Source organism: Manis pentadactyla, chromosome 18, assembly GCF_030020395.1.
Source record: "Manis pentadactyla isolate mManPen7 chromosome 18, mManPen7.hap1, whole genome shotgun sequence".
Lineage (NCBI taxonomy): Eukaryota > Metazoa > Chordata > Mammalia > Pholidota > Manidae > Manis > Manis pentadactyla.
This window is the reverse complement of record NC_080036.1, coordinates 31471227-31497435: the sequence shown is the minus strand read 5'-3', so window position 1 is coordinate 31497435 and position 26209 is coordinate 31471227. Positions and strand designations below refer to the sequence as shown.

At 51.9% G+C, this 26209-nt stretch overlaps 1 protein-coding gene, 1 long non-coding RNA gene and 1 other non-coding gene across 3 annotated transcripts in view; 1 reads left to right on the top strand and 2 right to left on the bottom strand.

Moving 5' to 3' along the window:
• The window catches only part of ADAMTS7 (ADAM metallopeptidase with thrombospondin type 1 motif 7), a 37004-nt gene extending 32398 nt beyond the window's left edge, over positions 1 to 4606 (bottom strand). Inside the window, exon 1 of the mRNA XM_036916075.2 lies at positions 4342 to 4606. Within this exon, the coding sequence (XP_036771970.2) occupies positions 4342 to 4438 (97 nt within the window). The 5' untranslated portion in view covers positions 4439 to 4606. The remainder of the gene's footprint in view (positions 1 to 4341) is intronic.
• A 3557-nt stretch (positions 4607 to 8163) lies between these two features.
• On the bottom strand, positions 8164 to 14162 carry LOC130681470 (uncharacterized). The gene is made up of 3 exons (XR_008994648.1): positions 13042 to 14162; positions 10732 to 10848; positions 8164 to 10004 (listed from the first exon to the last, which is right to left on the bottom strand). It is a non-coding gene; the product is annotated as an uncharacterized LOC130681470 (long non-coding RNA).
• Positions 14163 to 19882: 5720 nt separating this feature from the next.
• Positions 19883 to 19955, top strand: TRNAK-CUU (transfer RNA lysine (anticodon CUU)). Its single transcript has one exon. It is a non-coding gene; the product is annotated as a tRNA-Lys (tRNA).
• Positions 19956 to 26209: the final 6254 nt, after the last annotated feature.

The window sequence follows — 26209 nt, the reverse complement described above, 5'->3', positions numbered from 1 at the left end:
TGGCCAGCCCCAGCAGTATCTAGAGAACGCTGGAACACTACCCTCACCTGGGACCCAGCTCAGAGGTTCTGGCTCCATGGATCCAGGCCTCTCGGGCCCCAGAATCAGAATCTCTACTTTTCTAGACTTTCCAGGGATTGTGACAGACCCATTTCAGGGGCTGACATTTGGAAGCCACTGGGCTGGATAATTTAAGGAGATTTCTTGCTCTGACATCCTAATAAGGACATTTGGGATTACAACTCCTCAACCACAGCCCACAGACTTTTTTGTTTGTCAGTTTATTGATTTTTTAAAATTTTGGTTTGTTTTGGCTGACACAAATAGTGAAAAGTTTTTCATCAGTTGCCAATGTTTAAAGATACTGTGCAAAAACCTCAACTTCCAGTTTTCCTTAAAATGTCTTATCATCCATGTCGGACCTAAATTGCCACCTGGCAGAAGCAGCTCAGCTCAAGCAGCGAGTCCCCTTTAGAGGAGGACTGTGCTCCCCTGTCTGCCGTAGTCTCCACCACTCCCTACCGTGCTCCCAACACTGTAGCCAAATACAGGCTGCCTTTGGCTTCATGCTTAAACTGCTTTTCACTCACTAAAGACCTGAGTGTTTAACAAAAATGGGAAAATGAGGTGGGCCAAGGACCCCAGGTTTCAAGAAAAGCTTGTCTCCACCAGCCAGTTTGTTCATTCGTGTTACATGGCTGCTCCACGGCATTCAGAGTATAGTCCTTGGCTACTACCTATGAGGGAGTGTGAGGTATTCCAAAGCCCAGGAAAATGTATAAGACACCATCCTTGCCCTCAAAATAGAGAAATGGGCACAGAGCACTCATGGTCCTCACTCCTGGCACCATGGAGAGGTCCAGGAGAGGGGACATCATGTGGGTGGACAGGGATGAAGAAAAGCTTTGTCAAAGTGGGCACATGAGAGGCATCGTTTGGCACGTGGAGCATCTTGGTGGTGGACACTGTGCGGTAGGACCCAGAGAAGTGGGGAAAGCTAGGAATGAGGGGAGCAAGCAGCAGGAGGGCAAGCCCAGGCCAGTGTGTCACGAAATGAGAGGCAACGGGGTGAAAAAACAGTGCACAGTCAAGAATATGGGCTCGAACACAGAAAGACTGGGGCTTGGGTCCAAACGGGGCCACTTACTGGTTGTGTGACCTGGACAATCACTTCATCTCGCTGAGCCTGCATTTCCCCATCTGCTCAGAGAACCCAGGGCAGAAAAGTAAGAAGGGAGACAGGACAAGGAGATGGAGAATGAGCCCACAGTTGCATTCTGGAGCTTTGTTTTAAAGAGTATTACCAGCGGCTCCCAGGTCTGGACAACCCCAGCCAAGGCTGCTGGATGTGATGGGAGGTCAGGGGGTGCGGATGCCCGCTGGCCCTGCAAGGCTCAGCATGCCCACTGGCGGGAGACCCACCACACGCTCCTGGGCAACATCAGTGTCTTCGATGCGCGTGAGCGGGACAGCGAGTACAGAGATCTGACCGGGAGAAACAGCCCCAAGGACTAAATAAAAGTGCCCTCGGGTGGGATCCATGTCCCTGGGGATGAGCAGTCCGACTGAGACTCCCTGCCCGAGACCTTAGACAGAAATTCAAGGTGAGTTACAAAGAGGCCATCCACTAAGTGAAAAAATGTGGCAGGGACTAAGTAGAGATATGCTGTAGGTGAAAGGCTAAGAGGATTCGTGCGCCCTACAGCCAGACTGCCTGGTTTGAGTCCCAGTTCGGCCACTCCCAGCGATTAGAGCGCGGGTCCATCACTCAGCCGCTCAGTCTGTTTCTCCATCTGTAGAATGGGCGTGACACTACCTTACCTATTCTTCTAGGTGTGTGAGAATTAAAGGCGTGAACACGTAGTGTGTAGGACAGCAGATGGAACATAGCAAACGTGAGCTGAATTACTGTTGGGAATTAGCAAGAGGAGTTCTAAAAGTATGCTGAGCTATTTAAAAACGTGTTTTAGCTCTTTGCCTAAAGCCTTAATGTTTTTTCATCAAAAAGGAAAAAATTAAGTCTTACAGTAAGTTATCACTTTTATTACAATAAATTTTATTTGCTTGTACTGTTCTGCATTATTCGTTTCTTAAAGAATCAACTTGAGTTGTTTTAAGTTTTTTATAAAGAGGAGCAGATTGATTGGAAAAGTAAACAACTTTCAGTCTCCTACAACTGACCCCTGGGAGAGACCTGGGTGTCTGAAACAGCCACCCCTCAGTGGCAGCAAGGTAATTGCAGGTTCCAGCCTCTTAGGTGGCATGTGGGTGCATGAGGGCTGAGCGAGCAGAGCTTCAGCGGGTGGAAGCAGGTGCCATTCGTGGGGACTGCCATGGTTCACGGCCAAGTCTGTTGTGCCAGGTCAGGAGGTCTGCTCTGAATGGACTGCATGCCTGCCACACTGGGTGTTAAATACTTCAAATGTCACCCCAAGGTGACAAAACTGTCACTTTGGAGCTTCTACCAGAGAAATGCCAACATGGCATTTATGCTCACCTCCCTATCAAGAACCCGAGGTACAAACCAGCCCTTCAAACAACCTGACCCAAAGCTCAGGCCAAAGAGAAAGAAAAGCACAGTGGGTGTGTGGTGTATGTGTGCGTGTGTGTGTGATACATGCCCTTCTTGAAATATTCTGTCTGCATGTACCTGGCATGCACACATGTACATGTGCACAGGCCTCACATGCGCAATACAGCTATGGTGGCGACACTCCTGGGTCTCAGTCCCAGCTGCCCCAACAAGTCTCTCGGTCTGTCACGGGAGGAAGAGAAGTCAGGATACATTTTCCTAAAAGTGAGCCCAAGGTGTGGGTTTAGTCTCAAGGCAGCACTCAGTGGGCCGAGCCCCATGCCTGGCTCCCCTCACAGCAGCAGAGAAACAACAGAGCGCCCAGCAGCCTTGGGCGAGGGGTACTGGGAGCAGAAAGGGAAGGGCCGGTCGCCACACGTGCACAGGAGTGCCAGTGACAGACATGCCACCCTGAAGGGGGGTAGATTCGCTGGGGGAGGGCGCCCGCCCTGCCTCCGCCCCGAGCGGCAGGTCCAAGGGACAGGACCCATCAGGCGCCCCCTGACGTGAGTCTGCGTGGCAGGTCACAAACGTGATGGCCACCTCAGGGTGGTCGCTCTGCCCTATGCTAAGCAGCTGACATTCAGCATCTCACTTAATCCTCGCAAGAACCCTACAAGGCAGGTACATTACCCCACTTAAACAGGCAGGGGGCTGGCCAGGCTCTGACATGGGGCTGGCCTGCAGCGGAAGTGGAGGGCCCAGACCACAGGGGACCCCCCCCACCCCCACTCCCACCCCCCATCACCCGGTTCATGCCCAAGGGTTCCCAGGTCTGGGCATCTGCACAGATTCATGCCATAGCCACGGAGTCCGACCTAGCAGGTGCCTCTCCTCTCCTAGCCTGTGCCCCATCCACGAAGGGACTTGCCATCACCAGCCTTGATGGTTACCGTGGAGATGAGAAGGAGGAATTCAGGAGGCTGGCACAGAGTAGGTGCTCTAAAATGGTCACCACCTCCCCAGCCCCCACGCAGTGTGGCTGGACGGAAGCGCCCTAAACGCGGCTTTCCTCAGCTGCTCCCCTCTTGGGTGCCCCAAACCTTTAAGACCTGGTTTGAAGGTTCCCTACATTCTGTCCTGAAAGCTTTTCCAGCCTCACGACCACCATCTTTCCAGTGGGGAGTCAGGTCTCCCCGGTGCTGAGCACGCAGGCCCAGCCCAGCAATAGCTGGGGGACGCCCCCAGCCCCAGCCCCAGCGCGCATGGTTCTCCCCGGCCTGCCAAGCTCCGCCCTCCTCCCCTCGACGCCCGCGACTGCCGGTCCGCACGGTCTGCCACCGTCCCCCGTGGAGCTCCCTGCGCGCCCCGCTCCTGTGTCCCGAGCCGGCTCAACGGCCGAGATCTGGAGGCGGGCCGGGCCTGGCGGACCGGCGGGCGGACGCGCGGGCTGGGGAGACGCTCAGCCCCGCGGCTCTCCTGGCGCCTTCACGCGGGAGGGCAGGAAGTGCACGGGCCGAGCGCCACCCGGGGCGGGGCGCGGCCGCGTGGACCTGCTCGACGGGCACCCCGGAGAGGGTCGCCCTGAGTCCTGCTCGCGGCCACCGAGCTCCTGCCGCCGCACGGACTCGAGGTCCGCGGCAGGCGCGCTGCGCCTGGTGGGAGCCGGCGCGCGGACTCCTTCCCGGGGGGTGCGGGCTGGAGAGGGCTCCCGGGGCGCGGCTCGCCCCCGGCCCACCCGCCGCCTACCCAGGGGCGGGGACCGCGGCCCGCACAGTGTAGCCGGCGGATGCGGGGTCCGCAGGGGCGCGGGGAGCGCGGCCACCCACCTGGCGCGGATCCGCGCGTGCCGGACGCCAAGGCGCAGAGGAGCAGGAGGAGGGGGCGCAGCGGCGCGGGGAAGCCGGGGCTCGGGCTCCCGGGCATGGCCGGGCGGGGCGACCCTGCGCGCTCGTGAGTCCCGTCCTCTCGCCGCCCGGTCCCGGTCCGCCTAGGACATCCCCGGCCCGCGCTCAGCTCGCGGCGTCCCGACCCGACTCCGGCCCGGCGCGCGGCCGCGCTCGGCGCGGGCAACAAAGGCTTCAGGGCCCGCCCCTCGGCCGGCCGCGGAGACGAAGGAAGGGGGGCGCGGAGAAGGGGCCGAGGGAGAGGGGGCGCGGCCGCCGCCGCCCCGCCCCGGGCTCCTCCCCGCCCCTGGCCGGCCCTCCGGCCCCGGCCCGGCCTGACCGAGCCCCGCAGGCCGCTCGTGTGCTCGTGGGGTTTGGGGGCCCGGCCTAGCGGCGCCCCACAGGCCTATCTTGGACTCGTAGGGCCACGAACCGCGGCCCGTGGGGCGGGCCAGGGCGCGGGCAGCGCCCCTAGACAGACACTCCCCTCCCGCGCCGAGGGCAGACCCTGGCGGTGGGGCCGGGCCGGGCGCCCCACCTGCACCCTCCAAGACCCCCTAAGAACCCGGAATTCCCGGACCGCGCTCCGGGTCCCTGAGCTCCTGGGGGAGGCGCCCTTCGGAGCGCGCCGAGCCAGGCAGGCCTGCCCTAGGGGGGACTGGGAGGCCTCCGGAGGCAATTCGCTCCGGGGCCAGCCAGCGTGGGGCCAGCCCGGGCCTTCCCGGGTGGGCGCTGCCTCCCACTCGAGGCGGGCCCGAAATCCCGCACCCCCAGACGCTTTCCTGGCGCCTGTTAGCACAGCGGAGCGCAGGGTCACCCCCAGGCCGGAGCCTCTGGACTTGCCTAAGCCCCGATCTGCTGTCCTCGTGTGCCAGCCTCGATTCGGGCTTCCTGTCCAGGGTGCCCCTCCCGGGAATACCGCGCCCTCCGCCTCCGGCCAGGAGGATTCCTCACATCCTCAGGGCGGACTGGCCAGCTCCCCACGGCTTGTGCAGATCCTGTCCCCAGGCCCACACACCCGCTCAGCCGTTTGGTCTCCTGTGCCTGGTCCCTCACTCCTGGAAGCGGCCTCTGGCTGCTTCCGAGCCCCGCTGTCCTCCTGGGAGGCCTATGTCCCCTCCTGAGGGGCTCTCAGATCCTGCCCTCCTCAATCCAGGGACTCCCCTAGTTCCCAGGGTGTTCTAGAGCAGTGGATCTCAAACGGGTGATCTTGCCTGCAGGGAATCTTGCACTGTCTGGAGGTGTTTGGGGATGGCGTAGGAGTTAAAGGCCAGGTGCTGATCATTGTACAGTGTCCACGATGGCCCCCCAGGAATTACCCAGCCCAGAGGGAGGTAGTTTCAGGTTGAGAAACTCCCGTCTAAGGGGTAAGCAGTTGGGAGGCACTCAGCAGAGGAAAAGGCCGGTTTGAGTATTCTGTTCTGTGTCTTTTTGGTGAGGCAAGCGCAGGATAAACATTTAGATTTTATGAACAGTGGAGAGTAACTTCCCTCCCAAATCTGACCCTGGGGCCATCCCAGTTTCTCACTGCCCCTTCCGGAAGAAGGCTATGCAGCCACACACACACGGTGGCACAGAGGTGCACCCTATGTACCCGGCTTTTCCATTTGACAACGTGGCCTCCTTACGTATGGATGTGCTGCAGCCTTTGATAGCGTCAGCTCGTGGCACATAAACCAGAATGTAAGTGCCACAAGGGCAAGAGATTTTTGCTCACCAGTGTGTCCTAAGCACTTGGCTAGCATATAGGACACATTCAGTCGATATTTTCAGTGATCCAAGTAAAACTGGATGATTGATACAGTCTTATGGGTATATGCCTTTATTTGCGTCTGCTACCCGTGGGTATTTAGATTTTTTTCCAGTCACTTTCTGTGACTACCTTCTGTGCATATGGGTGGCTCCATCTGCAGGATAAAGTCCTGGCTCAAGACTGCAGTCAAGGGCATGTGCATCAACCATAACTTCAGCAAGTTGGTAGATAGGTATTGCCAAATTAAAGGCATTATTTTTGGTGGGCTCCTTCCACACCAGTAAACTGCAAGAATTGTAAAAATAATGTTAAATAGTTTAGGGTGAGGCTTTCTAAACAAGGATGCTCCCCAAGACCCCCTCAGTACAAACGCTGAGTACCCTGGCCTCGGGCCCATTGGCCCTTGTTCCTATTAGCCCTCATTCTGGAAGCCCTGGAGACATGGGCATTCTCCAGTGACTGCATTCTCTGAAGCACAGCAGCCTCCACCTGCCAGAGCCCCAGGCCTCAGTGGGTGTGGCATGCCCCCACACCGTGAGGGATGAAGCCAGGAGTCATGCCATTATCTACACAGAGATTTCAACTGAGGCGACAAAGGCCCAAGACGGGCCTCCACGGCCCCACCAGCTGCCACTGGGGTGGAGAGAGTGGTGACTAGACAAAGGTGGGTGTGGCAGTGAGCGTGCTTGTCCCCTGTGCCAGCACCGTGCCCTACACGCAACCTCGTGTGACCTCCTCCCAACGTGATCTGAATGTTCTTACCCTCACTTTACAGATGGAGGGACTGAAGCACAGAAAGGGGGAGGAGGAATTTGCCAAAGGTCCCAGGTTTGGAGTGTCAAGGCCAGGACTGGCCTGACTCCGGCACCTGGCTCCCTGACCACTGCTCCTGTCTGCCTCCCCCAGCTCAGCAAGGGACCTGTTCTTTGAGGCTCCTCCTTTGGGAATTGTTTCTGCATCTGCCATCAGCTAGATGTGTGGGAAATGGGATTCAGTGGATTAAGTACCAACTGCCAAGAGCCATGCTGATTTCCAAAGGGACTCTTCTCAATGGCCTTCACACTATTTCCTGTGTTCAAATAGCTTCTTCACATCCGGCCGGGGAACTCCCAGAGGTCTGGGGCCATGTCTGGCGGCTGGTGCGTAGCACGATCTCAGGACAAGACTTGCGTGAGAGTCTGACCAGCTCTGGAAGCAGGAGTCTGTGCCCCCAGCCCAATTCTCGTGCAGACCTACCCGTTCTTAGGTCTCTCACCACCCCTTGCTCTCCAAACCGCTTTTCGCCTTGGTTGTTTTCTTTTGCTTCTTAAAATTGTGGGTTTTTTTTTTTCTTTTTTATGCCATTCTTTCAGCAATGAGTGTACTTTATGTCTGGAAATAATTTGAAAAGCATTTATTCTTTTCCAATGTATTTACTAAGTGCTTTGGAGTTCTTTCTGCTCATTATTTGTCCTTCAACAATTTTTTCATGTACTTTAACTTGTGTAAAGAAAATACTCATTTCAACATTTAAAAACCAGAATCTTTGCTGGCAATAAGATTTCAGATAAAATGAATCATGTGGGTTGTTTTTCTTTTTCTTGGTTTAACCAGTAAATTGTTTCTCCCCTTCACTTGTCGCACAAATGCTCACTTGTGCTGCCTGCAGTGGAGTTCAGATGAACACAATGGCGTGAGCCCCATTATGAACTTGCTATTGCCAACATTAACAATTGAGTTGGTCATGTAATTTTAGGGATGGGAAGAATATTTCAAAGATGAGATCAGCAGCAAGGTCCATCTAGAAGGCTAAATGGAAGTTAACAGATATGCCTGCATAAAAAGTTCAGAACTTCTCCATGTTATAAAGCTTCTTAAATTCCATATCCCAAAAATAGGAGGCTGAGAGAGATCAGAGAAAGCAGAGAAGAGGCTGACAAATGTGATAAAAGACTCTCAGAACCGATGCCCACGGGCTTCTAGATTGAGCTTACCAGCATCCAGTGGAATGGATTAAAAAAGAAAGACTCACACCAAGACACAGCATCTTTATGTACCAGAATGATTGGGTACTAGAATAAATTGTTTCTAGAGTTTCCAGAGAACGGGAAGAAATGGTCACAAAGACTCCGAATCAGAATGGCTCCAGAATTCTCTCCAGCAACCGTACAAGCTAGAAGCCGACAGAGCAATGCCTTCAAAATCCTAACGAAAATGGTTTTCAACATAGACTTCAATTCTCGGGCTGTCGATCAAGCATGAGGCTAGAATAAGGTCACTTTAAGACATGCAAGGTCTTGTAACATTTACCTCCATGCCTCCTTAGAGGCTGTGCTCTACCAAAATGAGGAGGTGAGCTGCAAAACAGAAGGTACCCGGGGACTAAGAAACCAGTGATCCAACACAAGGCAGTAAGGGGGTCCCCAGGGTAACAGCAAAGGAAAATGCCAGAACCACAGCCGTTCAGTGGGCTGAGAGGGCTGCCAGTCCGCACGGGAGCAGGAAGTCAGGGGCCCCTGAGGGAGGTCTCAAAAGAAATGAACAAAACTCAGAGACAGAGTTGCCACAGAGACCCAATCACGGGGTCTGAATGGCCAATTCAACACCTAGTGGCAGAGATTGGCCCCTGGGTCTGCTCAGGGCTGGGTTCAGGGTCAGAGACGTTTTCACGGTGAGCTCCACAGAGCGATAGAGTGGGTGACAGGCAACTTGCTCAATCCCTCTGAGTCTCCTGTCCTTAGTGAAAAAGATGTTAAAACAACACCCGTACTATGCAGATTAAATGAGAGGATGTAGGTGAGAGCACTTTAAAAACTTCTACAACCTCTGCCATCCCAACTCACCAAAACGTCACCATTGCTGTTGTCTAACCTCGTCTCACCAAAATCCACACATTGAAGTCCTCACCCCCAAAGGTGATGACGTTAGGAAGTGGGACTTTGGGGAGGCAATTAGGTTATGAGGGCAGAGACCCTCTCCCCATGAAATGGGCCTTAATATAAGGGGCCCCAGAGAGAGCCCCTGCCCCTTCCCCTGAGAGAGGAAGTGTGCCCAGAACAGGGCCCTCACCAGGCCCTGCCGGCAGCCTGCTCTCAGACTTCTCGCCTCCAGAACCATGAGAAACAAATTTCTGTTGTTTATAAGCCCCCCGAGTCTGTGGCATTGTGTTTAAGCAGCCTGAATGGACTAAGACTGCATGCTATTACCATCCAGTCTGTGGGCGAGCAAAGTGGAGATGAAGCCCCCCGTGTGAGGTCACCCAGGTACTGGCAGAGCAGGACTTGGAAGCAGAGCTGTCTGCCCCCACGTGCCAGGCTCCAGCCTTACTCTGTTTCCTGGCAGCAGACACCAGGACTTAGAGAAAACACAGACGGTGCAGAAACATTTGAGCAATGTACGTCCTCGCCAGAAATTAAAGGAATGTAGATCCAAGCAACCATGGAGCACTTCTCACCTGTCAAATTTGTAAAGATGTTTGTTCTTTTGCTATTGAATTTGCATTTGTATCAGTGCAACACATGTTCCTGGTTTAAAAGATTCAAATGGTACTGCAGATGTATTTGTTGAAACCTGCTGACCCTGCCTGGCTGGCATGGCCGCACCCACACAAGCCCGGCACCTCTGGGAGGAGGGCCCCTGAGCCAGGCACGGCCCCCGTGTGGCCACTGGCTATCCAAGCTCTCTGCCCTCTGCAATCCTCCGGGTCCATGCTGGCTGGTTTTCTGTGATCTTCCCGGTACAGCAAAGCAGGGGCTGAGCAGCCCAACATGACCGCTGCCGCCACCTGCAGTCTCACTGTGGGAAGACTGTCCCAAAGGGGAGCCGGCCCTGGCAATGAGCTTTGCAGAAAACTGCCGGTGAAGTGCTGTTTGCACTGTAGTGACAAGAGTAAAGAGATTTGCTTTGGGAAAGAAAAATACGCGTGTCCCCAGCCTGGGATGTTTCCCACCCATAACTGCCTCTCTTGGGGGTCCCCCCGCACGTGCAGATTCTCAGAGCTGTCATCGAGCACCAGAGGGAAAAGGACAGGCTTTCCAGAGGGGGTTGTGTCCAGCTCCTGATCTGGCTGGGGGATGTGCTACGTGCTTGGCCAAGGAGAGATGCCAGCCTCGTGCTGGCCCCGCTCCCGCTCCAACCGCCCTCTGGGACTCTCCCAGGCCCTGCCCTGTGAAGCCACTTTCCTGCACTTGTCTGTCATCGCCTGCCCCTCCCTGCTCTGGCCTTTCTGGCACACAGGTCTGGAATGGCCCTTCACAGTCCCCAGCCCCCACATGACCTCCACCCCCAGCACTGTCCCTGCATCCCTTATTCAGCTTGGCTGTCCCTGTCTGAGCCCCCACAGCCTGCGACTGGAGGCAGGAGAAGCCCCGACTGCAGTTTCCACCTGTCTGTCTGCAGCCTGCAGCCCAGGTGTCCAGGGGCAGCCCAGGAATGGAAGGGCTGGGGATGGGGGTACTTTCCCAAGAGGACTGGGAGCCCCCAGTACTCCAGCTCTGAAACAGGATCTTATTATATAGAACCTGATGGCAATGGTCATTTATAATGTCACTGTGTCTGAAGAGTACAAAGCTACACTAACAACTCCACAGAGGGGCACCAACCAGGGGGCGGTAGGTGAAGCCCTTCATCCTGGAGTCTGCCTGGTGAGCAGCCTCAGCTCTGCTTCGCTGTGTGGCCTTCAGCAAGTCGCTTTGCTTCTCGGAGCCCAGTTTCTCCACCTATAAAATGATGGGGTCAGTAATTCCACGATTAATTTTTGCCCCTTCTGTGTTCTTTCTAGCCACTCTTCACACGAACACTGTTTTTAGGGTCATTTTTTGCCACTAAGCAGAGGTCCTATGGATCCCTACGGTCAGTCTAACTCCCAGCCCTTGTGAATTGTTTCCTTTATGGAGGTGGGGTGAATTCTGCTGGCCCTTGTGGAGAGGGTCATGTTGCTGGCCCAGAAGAGAATGGTGGGTCCTAAGGAAAGTCAGGTGGAGCCACGCACCGGGAGGCACCGACTGGGAGCCCAGCTCTTCGTGGCACTGTTGAGGCTTCCCTTGGAACTGCCCATGTGGACACAGGACCAGTTGAGCGTGCATTCATCGGGGTCCTGGTCCCAGCACTGAGGGCACAGTAGGGGTTTGGCACAGGGCACTCTGAGAAGGCCATCTGGCGGAGTAGTCAACAGATACAAAAGAGAGGACAGGAGGGAAACGCATGCGCAGAAACAGAAAAATGAGATTCCTGAGAGAAACAGCAAACACAAAGCTTGCACAGCAGGAAGAGCAATGAGCTGGTGTTTATTGAACACTGAACGGGGGGTGGGAGGTGGGCAGGACGGTGCTGTGTGTACTATGTTTGACCCTAAAGGGGTTTTGGATGGGTGTTGTGTTCACACTGTAAGAAGACACTTGGGCTCCCAGTGGATAAGGTCACACTGGGTAACCGGGTTTCAACCTGGAGCTCCCGATTCCAGAGCCCGGACCCTAGTCGGTTGGCTCATCTGCTAGGAGCCAAGAAGGGGGGTAAGGAATGCAAATGAGGCGTGTATCCTGCACAGAGAGGCAGGCCAAGGGCCAGGCGCCTTCAGGAATCCATGCTCTGAGCGCTCTGGGTGACGGAGGCGGGGCTGGGCGCCCGGCTCTGCAGGGCAAGAGGCCGGCTGCCAGATGAGTCACAAGCACTCCTGCTTCTGTCCTTCATCCCTCACAATCCAGCCCCCTCAGCAGCCTGGGCGGGAGAAGCACGAGGGGCCCTTGACCCTGAAACCCCTCCAAGTGGGTGAGGGTGCTGGCAGGGGTGGTGAGAGGGTGGCTGCCCTCTACCTCCCTGACAGAGCCTGGAGCCTCGGCTGTGGCTCCTGTTGACCCTATGGGTCAGCCCCATACTCCTAGCTAGTTACAGGACAGTCAGGCAGGCTTCAGGCTCTCCTGGGCTGTGTCCCTTGAGCAGGTCACCTGGCCTCCTTGGGCCTCAGCCTCCCTGCCCATGGGGAGACTGCTCGTGGCAGCCTTAGCAGCAGGTCACTGTTCTCTGTGGACAAGACCACTTGTTAGCTCACATTTGCTCTCCAGCCATGGGGACCAGTTCTGTATGCAGCAAACACTTCTTGAAGGCTGACTGTGTGCCAGGCCCTGTGCCTCTCCAGGAACAAGGATACACACACTCAAAGAGATTGTCAGGCTGGATTTAAAAACTAACCCCACAACCCAGTTTTATTCTGTTTACACAAACACCTACACATAAGGGCACAAATAGGTTGGAAGCAAAAAGGATGGGATGGCATACCAAGCCAATACGAATCCTGGCAAACATGAACGGCTGCACCATTACTTGGGTGTAGCATTGTTAACATCAGCAAAAGCTGCCTAAAGGCATAAAAGCATTGTTAGGGATGGGGACGATCACCTACAATGATATAAATAACAATGATTCAGTAAAACATTTGAGAAGTTTTAGTTCACATTCGCTAAATGGAAGAGCCTCAAATTATATAATGCAAATGCTGATGGACTCACAGGGGAGAGACAGATAAATCCATGAGTATGGTAGGTTTTTAACACACCTCTCTCAGTAATGGACAGTTCAACAGATGAAAAACAATCAGGGTGTAGAAAATGTCAACAATACAATTAACAAGCTTAACCAAATGGATAAGTATAAAACTCTGCACCTAACAGAGACACATTCTTTCCAAATGCTCGTGGAAACTTTCAGAAAACTGAACTAGCCATGGCCCAGCCACAGAGCAACTTTCAACGACCCTGATAGATGCCTGTCATACAGATCCAGCACCCCACAAGCGGGAAGTTGGTCACAACAAAACTCTGGACATTTAAGGAAAGTTTCTAGATAACGTAAAAACTAAATCATAATGGGGATAGGCAAACATTCAAAACTGAATAATGAGAACACTAAGAGCTGACCTTTACTGAGCATCTGCTGTGTGCCAGGCCCATTCAAGGTGTCCTGGTATCACAACGTCCCCATTTCCCAGAGGAGAAAAGTGAGGCACGGGGCAGTCGGATAGGTTGTGCAATGTTCACGAAAGGCAGGGCTGCGAGTCCAAGCTGGCCTGGGGTTCGAGTTCTTCCCTGCATGTCAAATCCACGCTGCCGGCCGACGTGACCGCGTGGCCTCCCCTCCGTAGGCAGGACTAGCACACAGGCCTCCCTCCCCGGGAAGCGGCGGCCCCGGCCTCGCCCCGCGTCCCTGGGGATCCGCGGGAGCGCGTCTGCCACAGGCTTCGTGCAGAGTCCCGGGCCTGCCTTCCTTCCCAAGCTCACGCGGTGCCCGCCCAGGGCCGCTCCCAGCCCCATCTTCCCCGGTTGGAATCCCAGCCGTGACAACGAGGCCCAGCTCCGGGGGCGCCTCTGTAGGCCTCCCCACCCCGCGTGGGCGCTCCCCGTGCCGCAGATGCAGAGCCGGTCCTGCCGCGTCTCCGCCTCGAACGCCTCTCGGGGCCCTGCCGCCTGGCAGCGTCCTCCATGCCCCTCCGCGGGAGCGCCCGGCATCCGACTGGGAGCGGGCGTTCCCTGAACCCCCGACTTTCACCTTCACGCTCCATCCAGCCTGCGCTCTGCTCTGCACCACATCCATGTTCACTTCCCGGTCAACCCCACCCTCCAGCTGACACTCCCCGAGACCAGCGCGGGCAGCAGGCGCTGCCAAGGAAAGCGGGCGCCTTGTCCCGCGGGCCTCTCGCCACGGCGCTCGGCGGGGTCCGCTCTGGCCCCAGAGCCCCGCCCCCGCCCCCGGCGCCGCTCCCTGGGCCTGTGCGGCACCCCGCGACGTGCGGAGTCGGTTTGCGCGCCCGCGGCCGGGCGTCCTCCGCACGGTGCTGCCCCTGGGCGCCAGCATTCAGAGTCTGAGCCCCCTGGCTCCGCTGCCCCCGCCTCTCAGGGCATTTCTTGCTACCCCTCTTCAAGCACAGGGACCCGGTGGGTGGGACCCTGACGGTTTTGCTGGGAAGTCACGCGGCCCAGCCGTCTGTGCAGGCTTCCCTACTTCCTGGGGACACCGAGGGCACTGCCAGCTGCTCGTGTGCGCCCCCTACGGGCACGACCCTGCGCCTGGCTGGGCGGGAGCAGGGGCCTGTTCCGGGGCTTGCTTCGCTCCGTGGTGTTGACAGACTCCTTGCTGAAATGGAATGTGTGCCCCCCAAACACGTTTCTCTGCTTTTAAACGCTGATTAAAATGGGGACCTATAAAGCCAGTCTTGGTTCCTGAGGGTGAGTGGGCTCCATGTTAAGTGCCCTTGCGTTGTTAGGATGAATCAGCTCCCAGTGCTTGTGGATGGAAAGGGGGTCACTCCTGCAGGGATCCGATTGCCCCCTGGATTATTGTGCCAGGTTTCTCAGCATGGCCTGGAGGAAGGTTGCCACGTGGGGACAAAAGATGCCATCAGTTCGGTCGGCCAGACATAGACGCATGAACAGAGGAACGTGTGAGCTAGAAGATCAGCCAAGCCCCTGTTTTAGAGAAGGGGAAACCGAGGTCCAGGGAGGGGAGCCACTGTCCAGCGTCCTGCAGGGAGTCCACGTCACAGCTCACCTCCCGCGGCCTGACAGGGGCCTGGCGCAGGCCACCCCGACGTCCACTCAGCTCATATGGGGCTGCTTTCCCGGCGCCTGGGACTTTCAGAGCCACAACTGGCCAATCTGGATGGCAGTCACCCTACCCACAGTCTCTCCCTCTCCCTATGAAGTCTCCCCAACAAGTTCTAGAAAAAAATGGAAAAGGTAAGGATGTGGAGGCCCAGACTGTTCCATGGGTCCACCAGGGCCACTGCCCAGCTTGGCAGTAGGGTGGTGTGGGTGCCGAAGGCAGCTGGGCCAGGGGCCCCATCTCACTGGGAACATGCCCCCAGGGTCCCTAGTTCAGACAGTCTTCAACTGCTTTGCAAGATTGTACAAAAGACAACTTAGAAGTTCTCTTGGAGCTATTTAACTGTGATCTCCATAAACATTTCTCTTGATAAATGCCAGGATCCACATGGCATGCACTCTGAGAGACTCTGCTCAGCTGTGTGCACTGGCACACCTTTCTGTTGCTTTGCAGTTGGGGAAGTCCAGGCAGCTCTGTCTCTACGTCTCTGTGTGACCTTGAACAGCTCCCATCGCTTTCTGAGCCTGGATCCGCCCATGTGCAGTGGACACCTTGTTGAGCTGCTCTGAGTAAAGAACAGAGCAAGTGCCTGGCACACAGTAGGCACTCAAGAAAAGGTGCTCTTGTGGCCTGGGGTCCATCTGTTCCTTCCTCCAGGGTGTTGGAAAGCCAGCCAGGGAAAAGGCTGGGGCTCTCCATGCGGGGCAGTTTAAGCCTTCTCTCTCCTGGCCCCAGCCAGTACAAAACAACTCTGCTGTTAAATATTTAGCAGCCTCCACTCAGAGGCTTTTCACCAGATCCTCTTTTCTCCTTAAATGATCAGAATGCACTTGAAGATCTGAAGATGCACAAATGTTCTGTGTACAGAGCTGCTCATGTAACAGTGGAGGCTGGGCTCGGGTGGGCGGAGGTAGCCTGGTAGAAGGGGTGAGGGCTGGTAGACACGGCGCTGGCCTGGGCATCAGGAGACCGAGGCCCCCATCCCAGACCTGCTCCCCCATTGCCGTGTGACCTACAGAGTATCTGTGTCCCCTCCCTATGTCTCTCTGTGGCTCCCCATCGGTGAGATGAGCAGGTCAGAGCTGTGAGTCCCAAGGCTCCCTATAGGTCTGGATTCTTCGAGTCTAGGTTCCTGTGCCCGAGGCAGACAGCAGGCAGCAGTAGCGTGGCCTTCACGATGTTTGGTCAGTGAATCAGGCTTTGGGGAAGGGCTCTCATGCCGATGGGGACTCTGACCCTTGCTGTTCTCAATTCCTGGGTGCTTCCACTTTGTGGCTATTGTGAATAATGCCACTGTGAACATCAGTGTACAAGGATCTGCTCAAGTCTCAGAGATTTTCTAGTTGGGACCTGTTCCCTCCTGCATCAAATGAGCAAATGGAAACCAGAAAGGCTCCATGAAATGAATTGGCTCCTGAAAGGACTAAGGGGGCTGGGAGGTCAAAGGTACATACGTGCCAGTGACCTGCCCCCAAGAACGTCAGGGCCTTTCATGCACCACTGCGTTGGGGCCCAGGGCACTGTGTGTGCAGCCCTCGTGGACAAAGGCTGCAGTCCTAGGGTCATGGACAGTCTCTGGGGAGAAGTGTTTAAACTGAGCCTGGCAGCCTGTCTGACCCACCAGATTAGGTGCTAATTCTCCAAGGACCAGGGGTCTCAGGGTGGGAGTTTCCAGCCTGGGCTGGTCCTAGAGGGGATGTCTTTGGCAGACGGGTGTGTGGCATCTGCTCTCACCCTCAGTGGCAGGACCCTCAGATCTCAGCTGATCCCCGCCATGCCTGGGCCAGCAGAAGAGCAGGGAGGCCTGTCCCCAACCCTGAACCATGCTGGGAAGTTCGCTCATTGAGCAGTCTACTCCAGAGGGTGAAGACTGGCAGCTTTCAGGTGACAGCTGACTCACGGGTGGGTTTCATTCAGCCCACGTAGTATTGGCATTTAAAAAAAAGTTAGTTGCCTACATTTGAAAATCAGGAGATTTTGCTTGGAAGTCTAGATTTTTGGTTCCTTTTTAAATCATGCTGGAAGAGCTGGTGGCCCTGGGCCTGCTGGCAGTAGCTGCCCTGTTAGATCAGGCATGAAAAGTAGTCCCTCAGGTGTGCTGAGCCCCTAGGCTCAGGTTGGGCCCTGTGGTCCAGTCGATGGCAGAACAGGCACAAGAGCCCTCTCACCACACTTAAATCCCTTTTCAACCAATCAGGAAATGATTCGTAAAGTCCTCCGCAAGTAAGAACTTGTTAGCAGACCAGTGCTTAACTGGCAAGAGTGTGGGAGCTGGAGCCAGGCTGCCTTCCCAGTTCCAGCTCTGTGATTCATTAGCTGTGTGACCTTGAGCAAGTTACTCAACCACCCTGTACCTCAGTTTCCTTATCCTTATGATGATAGTAACACCGCTCCCCTCCCGGGATTCTTATGGAGCTTAAAGGCACTGACACTCATACAGGCTTAGCAAAGTTCCCCAGTCATGGAGAAGAGCAGGGGTGCAGGAAGTGGCTGTGGCAGGCGTATTCGGAGGCCTTGGAGGTGGCTGAGCACTACTGACTTGCACACGTGTGTGTTTAGCCTGGCTCTGCTACCTGTGGCAGCGTGATCTTGGACGGCTCATTTAACCCAGTTGAGTGAAGGCCCCTTGGGGGCTCAGAGGCGCTCACAGAGCTGAGGCTCCACGGCTGCTGCTAAGTGCTTGCTGCATGCTCTTGGCCGGCTCCCTCAGCAGTCACCCAACTCCCAGCTGGGGAAGGATTCCGATCTGGAAGCTGGGAGACTCACAGTTTCCTTTCTGTTCTTCCAACCTGCAGGGAGGCCCTTCGGGGCCTGCGGGAAGTGCATGGGAGCCCAGCCAGAGTCCCACCCACCATCTCAGCGAAGGTCAAAGCAGCACAGGCTGCCGGAGGAGGGCAGCCCAGCAGGACCCCGCATGACGTCTCCTTGTCATGTAAATGATGGGGGCCGGGGTGGGAAAGGGACGTGGCTACGGTCCCAGAGCAGATGAAGGGTGGAGCCACACACAGGGGGCAGAGGGAGGTCCCACTGCTCCCCTCTCCTATTCCCAGGAGCATTTAGATGTTTAGACTGCAGATATTTGGCCTCTTCTCCAAACAAAGTTGTATATTCTATCATTAAACACACCCACAAGATGCAAAAAGTAAACACTTATCTTGCGGCTTAAATACTAAGAATATATCTGGACTCTTATAAACCTATTGTGGCATTTAAAAAAAAATAGCTTATTGAGGCATGATTTACATACCATGAAATTCATCCTTTTAAACTACAGCTCAGTGATTTTTTTAGTGTGTATGTGTGAATATGTATTTGTACACGTGTGTATTTGTATGTGTGTGCGTGTATGTGTGGGCACTACCTAATACTAGAACATGTTCTGCATTCTTTCCCCCACCCCCTGATAACCATTAATCGACTGTCTTTCTCTGTGGATTTGCCTATTCTAGACAATTCCTATAAATGGAATCATACAGTATATGGTCTTTTCTGATCAATTTATTTCCCTGAGTGTAACCTTTTCAGGGTTCATGCAGCTTGCCCCTTGCATAAGAACTTCATTCCCTTTTTGGCTGAATTACATTCATTATCTGGACATACCGCACAGTATTTATTCATTTGCCAGATGATGGACGTCTGGTTTGTTCCCACGTCTTGGCAATTATGAACAGAGCTTTGCTACTTCCAGCTCCTGTGGCTGGAGCACCTGGTACAGTGGGAATGTCAGTCAAGGCTGTGGAGGGAGGCCGGAGCAAGGCCCAGGCAAGCCAGCAGGCCTTTGGACTAGATGGGAGTTTGGACTCTGGACTCCATCCTGAGGCAGTGGGCAGCCTTGGGGAGTTTCAGAGGAAATGCTGGGTAGACGGCTCACTTCGGAGTTCTCCGCATCACCGAGTCTGGGTCAGCTGTGCCTGGAACCCGGAGGGGGAGAGGCGGGGAGACTGGTACCGGGGCCTTCCTGGTACTCATCTCAGCCGTCTCCATGGCGACAGTGGAAGACGGTACAGTTCCTCTGATTTTGTGTTTCAGGCTGGCCTAGACCCTGGCTTCCCCCGCTTCCCTCTGAACACAGAGAGGACTACAGGGTGGGGGAGCAGAGGCAGCCGGGCCCACCGTGCCACCAGCCCGTGCAGCCTTGGCCGCCTGCCCCATCCTCAGCCCCCCATCCTCCACCCCAGGCCGCCCAGGCCCTGCCCGGACCGAGGGGACACCGAGCCGTGCCTCTGGGGGAGAAGAGCTTTCTCCCTGTGTTACGGAAAATACTGAAAAAAAAGGCCTGGACTGGATCACCGACGGAAAAACCAAGCGGCACTCGGAGGTCTTGAAGTGTTGAGGCTTTATTTCACCCCGGCGGGCTCAGAGGGGAGCAATCTCCCAGAAAGTCTGAGCCCCGAACAAAGGCAAAAGGAGCAATATATATCTTTCTGCTTCCTTATCTGTAACATTCCTACGAGCCCAGCAAGCGAGCAGGCGAGGGGGAGGGCGTTTAGGGAGTGAACCTTGGGACCCGGTGCTCGGCACAGCGGGAAACCAAGGAAGTGGTTTTTTTTTGTTTATGTTGAGGAGGGGACGAGGCGGAGTGGAGTTACCCGCTAGGTTGCTGTCCTTGTAAATCTTCCCTATCACCTGTACCCACTCAGTGAGACCCCAAGGCGGGGCTGGTACCGCAGCCGGCATGTACGTGGTCACCCGCACAAGGGCTCGGTAGGGACCCCCCTTACACCGGACCCCTCATTGGCCCTCTCGCCGCCGCCCCCATATTTTGCAGAAAGAAGAAACAGGACACGGTGTGTGTGCGTGTGGACGCCAGGGGGTGGGGACACGGCGGGGTGCTGAGGACGGTGTGTGGGGGACACACAGGGGACAGGGGCGTGGGGACATCGGGACCCCGCGGGGGTGGTCGCCGGGCCTGGGCGCTCCCCGACGGCGGGTTCTCGGCGGGCTGCGGGCCCGCGTCCCCGGGGCGAGGCCAGAGGGCTGATCATTCACTTCACCAGACAGGTCGTGCGCTCAGGATCGGGAGTGAAATAAATGTCGAGAGCAGGGAAAACCCCAACAAAAGTTACTTTAAAAATTATTCTACGCAAAATGTTTCGGAGCAAAGTTAAAAAACTTTATTCCTTTGAAAAGCACCGGGAGAGAGACGCGGGTCGGCCATCCGCCCGGCTAGCTCAGTCGGTAGAGCATGGGACTCTTAATCCCAGGGTCGTGGGTTCGAGCCCCACGTTGGGCGACTCCGTTCTTTTTCCAGCCGGTGGTGAGGTCTCGTCTCCAGTCGTCATTTAACCGGCTTAGGCTTCACCAACGGCAGTAACCGATTCCGATCGCGCCTTATTTTCAGACAATTCGGGGCAAAAGCTACGGGGACTGAGCAGGGGACAGTGGGCGCGGCAGGCGGGGCAGCGGGGTGCGGCCCGGCGGCCCTGCTCTGCGCCCCCGTGTCGGCTCTGCGGCCCGCCGGGAGGGTGAGCTTTTTTTTTGCCTTAGATCTTCGGTGATCACCTGACCGGCGGGCTTCCCGCGCGCACCGACTTCCTATCCTGAATTCCGCAAATAAATTAATTTCCCTTCTGCGCGTGCGCAGGCCGGGCGCGGGGGGAATAGGAGGGGGTCTGGGGATCCGCTGATCGGACGTCTGGGAACCGGCCGTGGGACCTGCTACCCTTTCTTTAAGCTAGTGATTCAACTTCTTCCACCATTTGGAGCCTCAGAACACCTCAAAGGAAATAACTCTCTTTTCCTTCGGATGCTTTTCTAAGGAGTGCAGTTTCTTAGGGCAAAATTTCGCTTCTATGTTAACAGCTGCACATTTTTTCCTTAAGTATTTTCCATCATTGCCAGAAATTCTCGAACGTTCTCCACAATTACCACATGTTCTTATCATCAAGATACCGTTCGGATTTGGAAGAAACACATGGAAAATTTCAGCATCTGAAATTAAGATCCCTAAATAGCCTCGTCATTAAAGAGGAGTGTACTTAGTTTCCTGGTAATGGGAGGCAAAGCAGAATTTTTCAAAATGCAGGGCCCGTCAGAGAAAAAAGCAAACCGGTAAACTGAAGTCAGTGGGAATATCATACACCCGTTTTAAGTTGTAGGTGGGTGTTACGGGTTGCGTCACGTCCCCCTATAACTCATACGCTGAAGTCCTGATCCCCAGTCCCTCGGAATGTGACCTTGCTGGGAAACAGTTGATGGAGATGTGATTAGCCGAGACGGGGTTATACTGAAGTAGAACCGGCTCTATGCGATAATGACTGGTGTTTTTATAAAAAGGGGACATTTGGACAGACACTCAGAAACTCACATTTGGACGCCTAGCAGAAGCCATGTGAAGACGAAGGCAGAGATGCCTTTACAAGCCCAGGGGCCCAAGGACGGCAAGCAAACAACCAAAAGCCAGGGGAGAGGCACGGAGCAGATCCCCCTCAGCCCTCGGGAGAAACCAGCTCTGTCAGCACCTTGATCCTGGACCTCAGGCCTGCAGAGTTGTGAGAGGACACATCTGCTGTTCAAGCCGCCCAGTCTTGCCAGCCCTTTGTTATGGAGGCCCCAGAGCTAAATTAACCCGTGTTCTACTGGGAGGTGATTTTGATTCTAATTTTTTATACGTTATATTAAGTATATTCATTTCATTTCAAAAGTCTTAATAAAGAGCAATGGTTTCTTCTGATGTAGGCCTAAGGTCAGGTTGAGTGAGGTAGTTAAGAAGCACAGGTCATTCAGAAGTTAACATTCAAAAATGAGCTTGATCTCAAAGGATACTTTTTTATTGTTGGCTAATTTGTTATGTTGACTAATGATATATTACTATTTGTCCTAAAAGAATGTATTGAAAGATATACCAAACGAAACACATTTTATTAACCCCTGGAACTCATATTTGAAGACTTTAACATTTAATTTTTCTAAAAACAAAGCATTTTAAGGAAGTGTGCTCATAATTCTCTGTGGTCCAGTTTCTTCAACAAGTAAATGACAAGAAAAGGAGCGGGACCGAGTCAATTAAATGACATGCGGTGGAATGCGTGAACTGTGTTCAGATCCTGATGTGAACCAACCAAGCATAAACATGTATGAGACAATCCGGAGAATTTGAACACTGGATATTTGAAGATATTAATTATTTTTTTTTAGGAAAATAATTAAGACTTTATTTATTTGAACCATTTGAGGTTCACACAATATTAGGGAAGTTAGAGAGATTTCTCATATACCACAGAGCTCTACATGTGTACAACGCCCTCCGTTACCAGCATCCCCGACCAGGCCGGAGATTCGTTACAAGTGATGGACCTTCATGAGACGTCATCACCACCTAATGTCCACAGTTTATGTTACAGTTCAGTCACTCTTGGTGCTGTACATTCTATGCGTTTGACATGTACTCATCACTACGGTGTCATACAGAGTAGTTTTACTGCTCTAAAATTCCTCTGTGCCCTGCTCATTCATTCCTAGCCCCTCCCAACTCCTGGCAACCGCTGGTATTTTTACTGTCTCCACAGTTTTGCCTTTACGAGAATGTTACATAGCTGGAGTCATATGGTATGTAGCCTTTTTAGATTGGTTTCTTTCCATTAGTAAATAGGTATTTATGGTTCCTCCATAATTGGTAGCTCATTTCCTCCATTATTTTTTTTCATGATTGGTAGCTCATTTCTTTTTAGTGCTGAATAAAATGAGTGTCGGGGTGTGCCACAGTTAATCCGTTTACCAACTGCAGGACATTTTGGTTACTTACATGTTTGGCAATTATGAACATAGCTGCTATAAACATCTGGATGCTTTTTTTGGGGGGAGGGGCCACAAGTTTTCAACACAAGTTTTTGTGTGGGCACAAGTGTTCAACTCCTTTGGGTCAATAGCAAGGAGTGTGACTGCTAGATCGTGTGGTAAGAATAGGTGAGTTTTGTACAGAACCACTAGAAGATATTAAGTATTTTTAAATGTAATAAAAGTATTATATTTTTTTCAAAAAGTCCTTATATTTTACAGATGTGTTTTATCTTGTTTATGAATGAAATAGAAATTATATCTGGGATTTGTGTGTGTATTCTTATAAAGTATTATTGTCAAGAACACTCAACTTAGATCTAATCAAGTCTTTATTTATTTATTTCTGCCTCAATAGGATTTATTTATTTATTATTTTGGTATCATTAATATACAATTACATGAGCAACATTGTGATTACTAGACTCCCCCCATTATCACGTCCCCCACACATACCCCATAACAGTCACTGTCCATCAGCATAGTAAGATGCTATAGAGTCAATACTTGTCTTCTCTGTATATACTGCCTTCCCTGAGTGCCCCCCTACATTATGTGTGCTAATTGTAATGCCCCTTTTTCCCCTTATCCCTCCCTTCCTACCCATCATCCCCAGTCTCTTTCCCTTTGGTAACTGTTAGTCCATTCTTCGGTTCTGTGAGTCTGCTGCTGTTTGTTCCTTCAGGTTTTTTTTGTTCTTATACTCCACAGATGAGTGAAATTATTTGGTACTTGTCTTTCTCTGCCTGGCTTATTTCGCTGAGCATACCTTCTAGCTCCATCCATGTTGTTGCAAGTGGTAGGATTTGTTTTCTTATGGCTGAAGAATATTCCATTGTGTATATGTACCACATCTTCCTTATCCATTCATCTACTGATAGACACTTAGGTTGCTTCCATTTTTTGGCTATTGTAAGTATTGCTACAGTAAACACAGGGGTGCATATGTCTTTTTGAATCTGTGATCCTGTTTTCTTAGGGTAAATTTATAGGAGTAGAATTCCGGGGTCAAATGGTATTTCTATTTTGAGTTTTTTGAGGAACCTCCATACTGCTTTCCACAATGGTTGAACTAATTTACATTCCCACCAGCAGTGTAGAAGGGTTCCCCTTTCTCCACATCCTCGCCAGCATTTGTTGTTGCTTGTCTTTTTGATGGTGGCCATCTTTACTGGTGTGAGATGATATCGCATTGTGGTTTTAATTTGCATTTCTCTGATGATTAGCAGTGTGGAGCATCTTTTCATGTGCTTGTTGTCTGTCTGAATTTCTTCTTTGGAGAAGTATCTGTCCAGATCCTCTGCCCATTTTTTAATCAGGTTATTTGCTTTTTGGGTGTTGAGGTGTGTGAGTTCTGTATATATTTTGGACGTCAACCCCTTATTGGACATGTTATTTATGAATCTATTCTCCCATAGTGTAGGATGCCTTTTTGTTCTACTGATGGTGTCCTTTGCTGTACAGAAACTTTTTAGTTTGATGTAGTCCCATTTGTTCCTTTTTTGTTTTTGTTTCCCTTGCCCGAGGATATATGTTCATGAAAAAGTTGCTCATGTTTATATTCAAGAGAGTTTTGCCTCTGTTTTCTTCTAAGAGTTTTATGGTTTCATGATTTACATTCAGGTCTTTGATCCATTTTGAGTTTACTTTGTAAATGTAGTTAGACAGTAATCCAGTTTCATTCTCTTACATGTAGCTGCCCATTTTGCCAACAGCAGCTGTTGAAGAGGCTGTCATTTCCCCATTGTATGCCCATGGTTCCTTTATCGTGTATTAATTGGTCATGTATGTGTGGGTTTATATCTATGCTCTCTATTCTATTCCATCAATCTATGGCTCTGATCTAATCAAGTCTTTAGACTGGTCTTCAAGTTTATAGACAGCGAAAAGAGAACAAGTAACACCATGAGGAAACAGACAAATCCAGAATGTCAGACTTTCAAAGGCTCAGATTTTTCCAAAAGCAAGTATCACAAGCAAATACTTATGCCACTAATTAGCTGTGTGAGTGGACTCTTTTGTGCCGAAAGCTTCCCTCCCACCCTTGTGGTCTTCTGAAGCCTCTTTTTTCAGAATATTAAAAAACATAGGATCATAAAGGAAAACAATTATATTGAAATGCAGTTATTAAAATATGGTAATGCACATGCTTCATTTTTAATGCATCAAATAACAAGATAAATAGCAGGTCAAATAAGTACAGAGTACTTTCAGAATACTGATATAGCAAGACCTGTAATGTGATATGAAGGCATTGCACTCTTATTGCGACAAAGCCTGGGTACTTCTTTTATTGTAACCTTTTACCAAGAGGACACCTTCATTTACAATGTAAGGAAATGCTGAATTACACTTCAAATTTGGTGAAAATAATAAAGAGGTAATTTTTTTCCTCATCCAAGTTCATAGACCCTTTGAATTATACCCATGGACTCGCACCTTAAGAACTTCTGGTCTAGATTTAAAAAGACTTAAGAGATTTAACAGTCAAATGTAACACACTGACATTTAATGGGCCCTGTTTGAAGAAAAGAAGCAACAAACATAAAAATATAAAAAGTATTGTAGGAACAAGTGAGGAAATGTGGAGTGGGAGCTACGTGATTTTCAGGAATTATTTTCAGTTGTGTCGGGTGTGTATAATGGTATTGTGGTTTGTAGGAGAATGCCCTCCTATTTTGGAAGTACATACCGAAGGAATCAGGCATAAATCCTGAGGTCTTCCCACACACTCATGCACACATGCATATGTATATACGAGGCAGATATGAGGAAATATTTACAATTGTATTGAGATCATCTGAATTATTCTGCTTTTCTGTGTGAGACTTTCGTAATAAAATCTGAACTAAGGTGATGTTTTAAGTATTTTTGCTAAGTTAAAAGGTAGGTAAAGTGCATTACCCACAAGCGCATAAGTTGAATTTTTACATGTATTAAACACCATGTAAGCACACCAGATCAAGACGCCCATCACGTCCAGCACTCTGGTTCCCTAGGCAATCCCCCTTCCGCCCCAGTTGGCCACTATCCTGATTTCTAGCACCACTGATCAAGTATATTGTTTGGTGTCTGACTTCCTTTGCACAAAATGACTTCCTCTATATTAAAACAAGCTTTTAGAGACTGATAATACCACGCTTAGCAAGAAAGTGGAAAAATAGGCCCTCTCTCAAATTGTTGAACGGTCAATTGATGCAACCTTTCATAAGATAGTTGAAAATGCTCACAGCATTTGACTCAGCAATTCTACTTCTAGAGTCGTAAAAAAATTAAAGCAATGTACACAAAGGTTTAGGTTGAAAGACATAGGTTTCTAACATTGAAAAACTAAAAGCAACCTCATGTTCAGCAATAGAATCAAGGATACATCAATCATGATCTATTTAGTTTTGTATGGCATGAGCAATTAAGAACTAGGCGTTCTCAGCAGTAACAGACACGTATGTAATTGGAGTGGTCTCTAACCCGTATCATTAAGTTAAAGACACAGAACAACACGGTCAGTGTGTTTATGGTAAAAGAAAAACAGGGAGTACAAAAAATGTCCGTGCCAAATAATGGGTAGGTAGGTGAGAGAACATAAAAAGAATTCTTCAAGTTTTGTCGTGTATTTTATACTTTTGAATTGCTGTGAATATTCAAGTACTACTGATACGTAACACGAACACAGAAAGTGAACTTCAATATAAGAGCATAACGAGGTTGCCG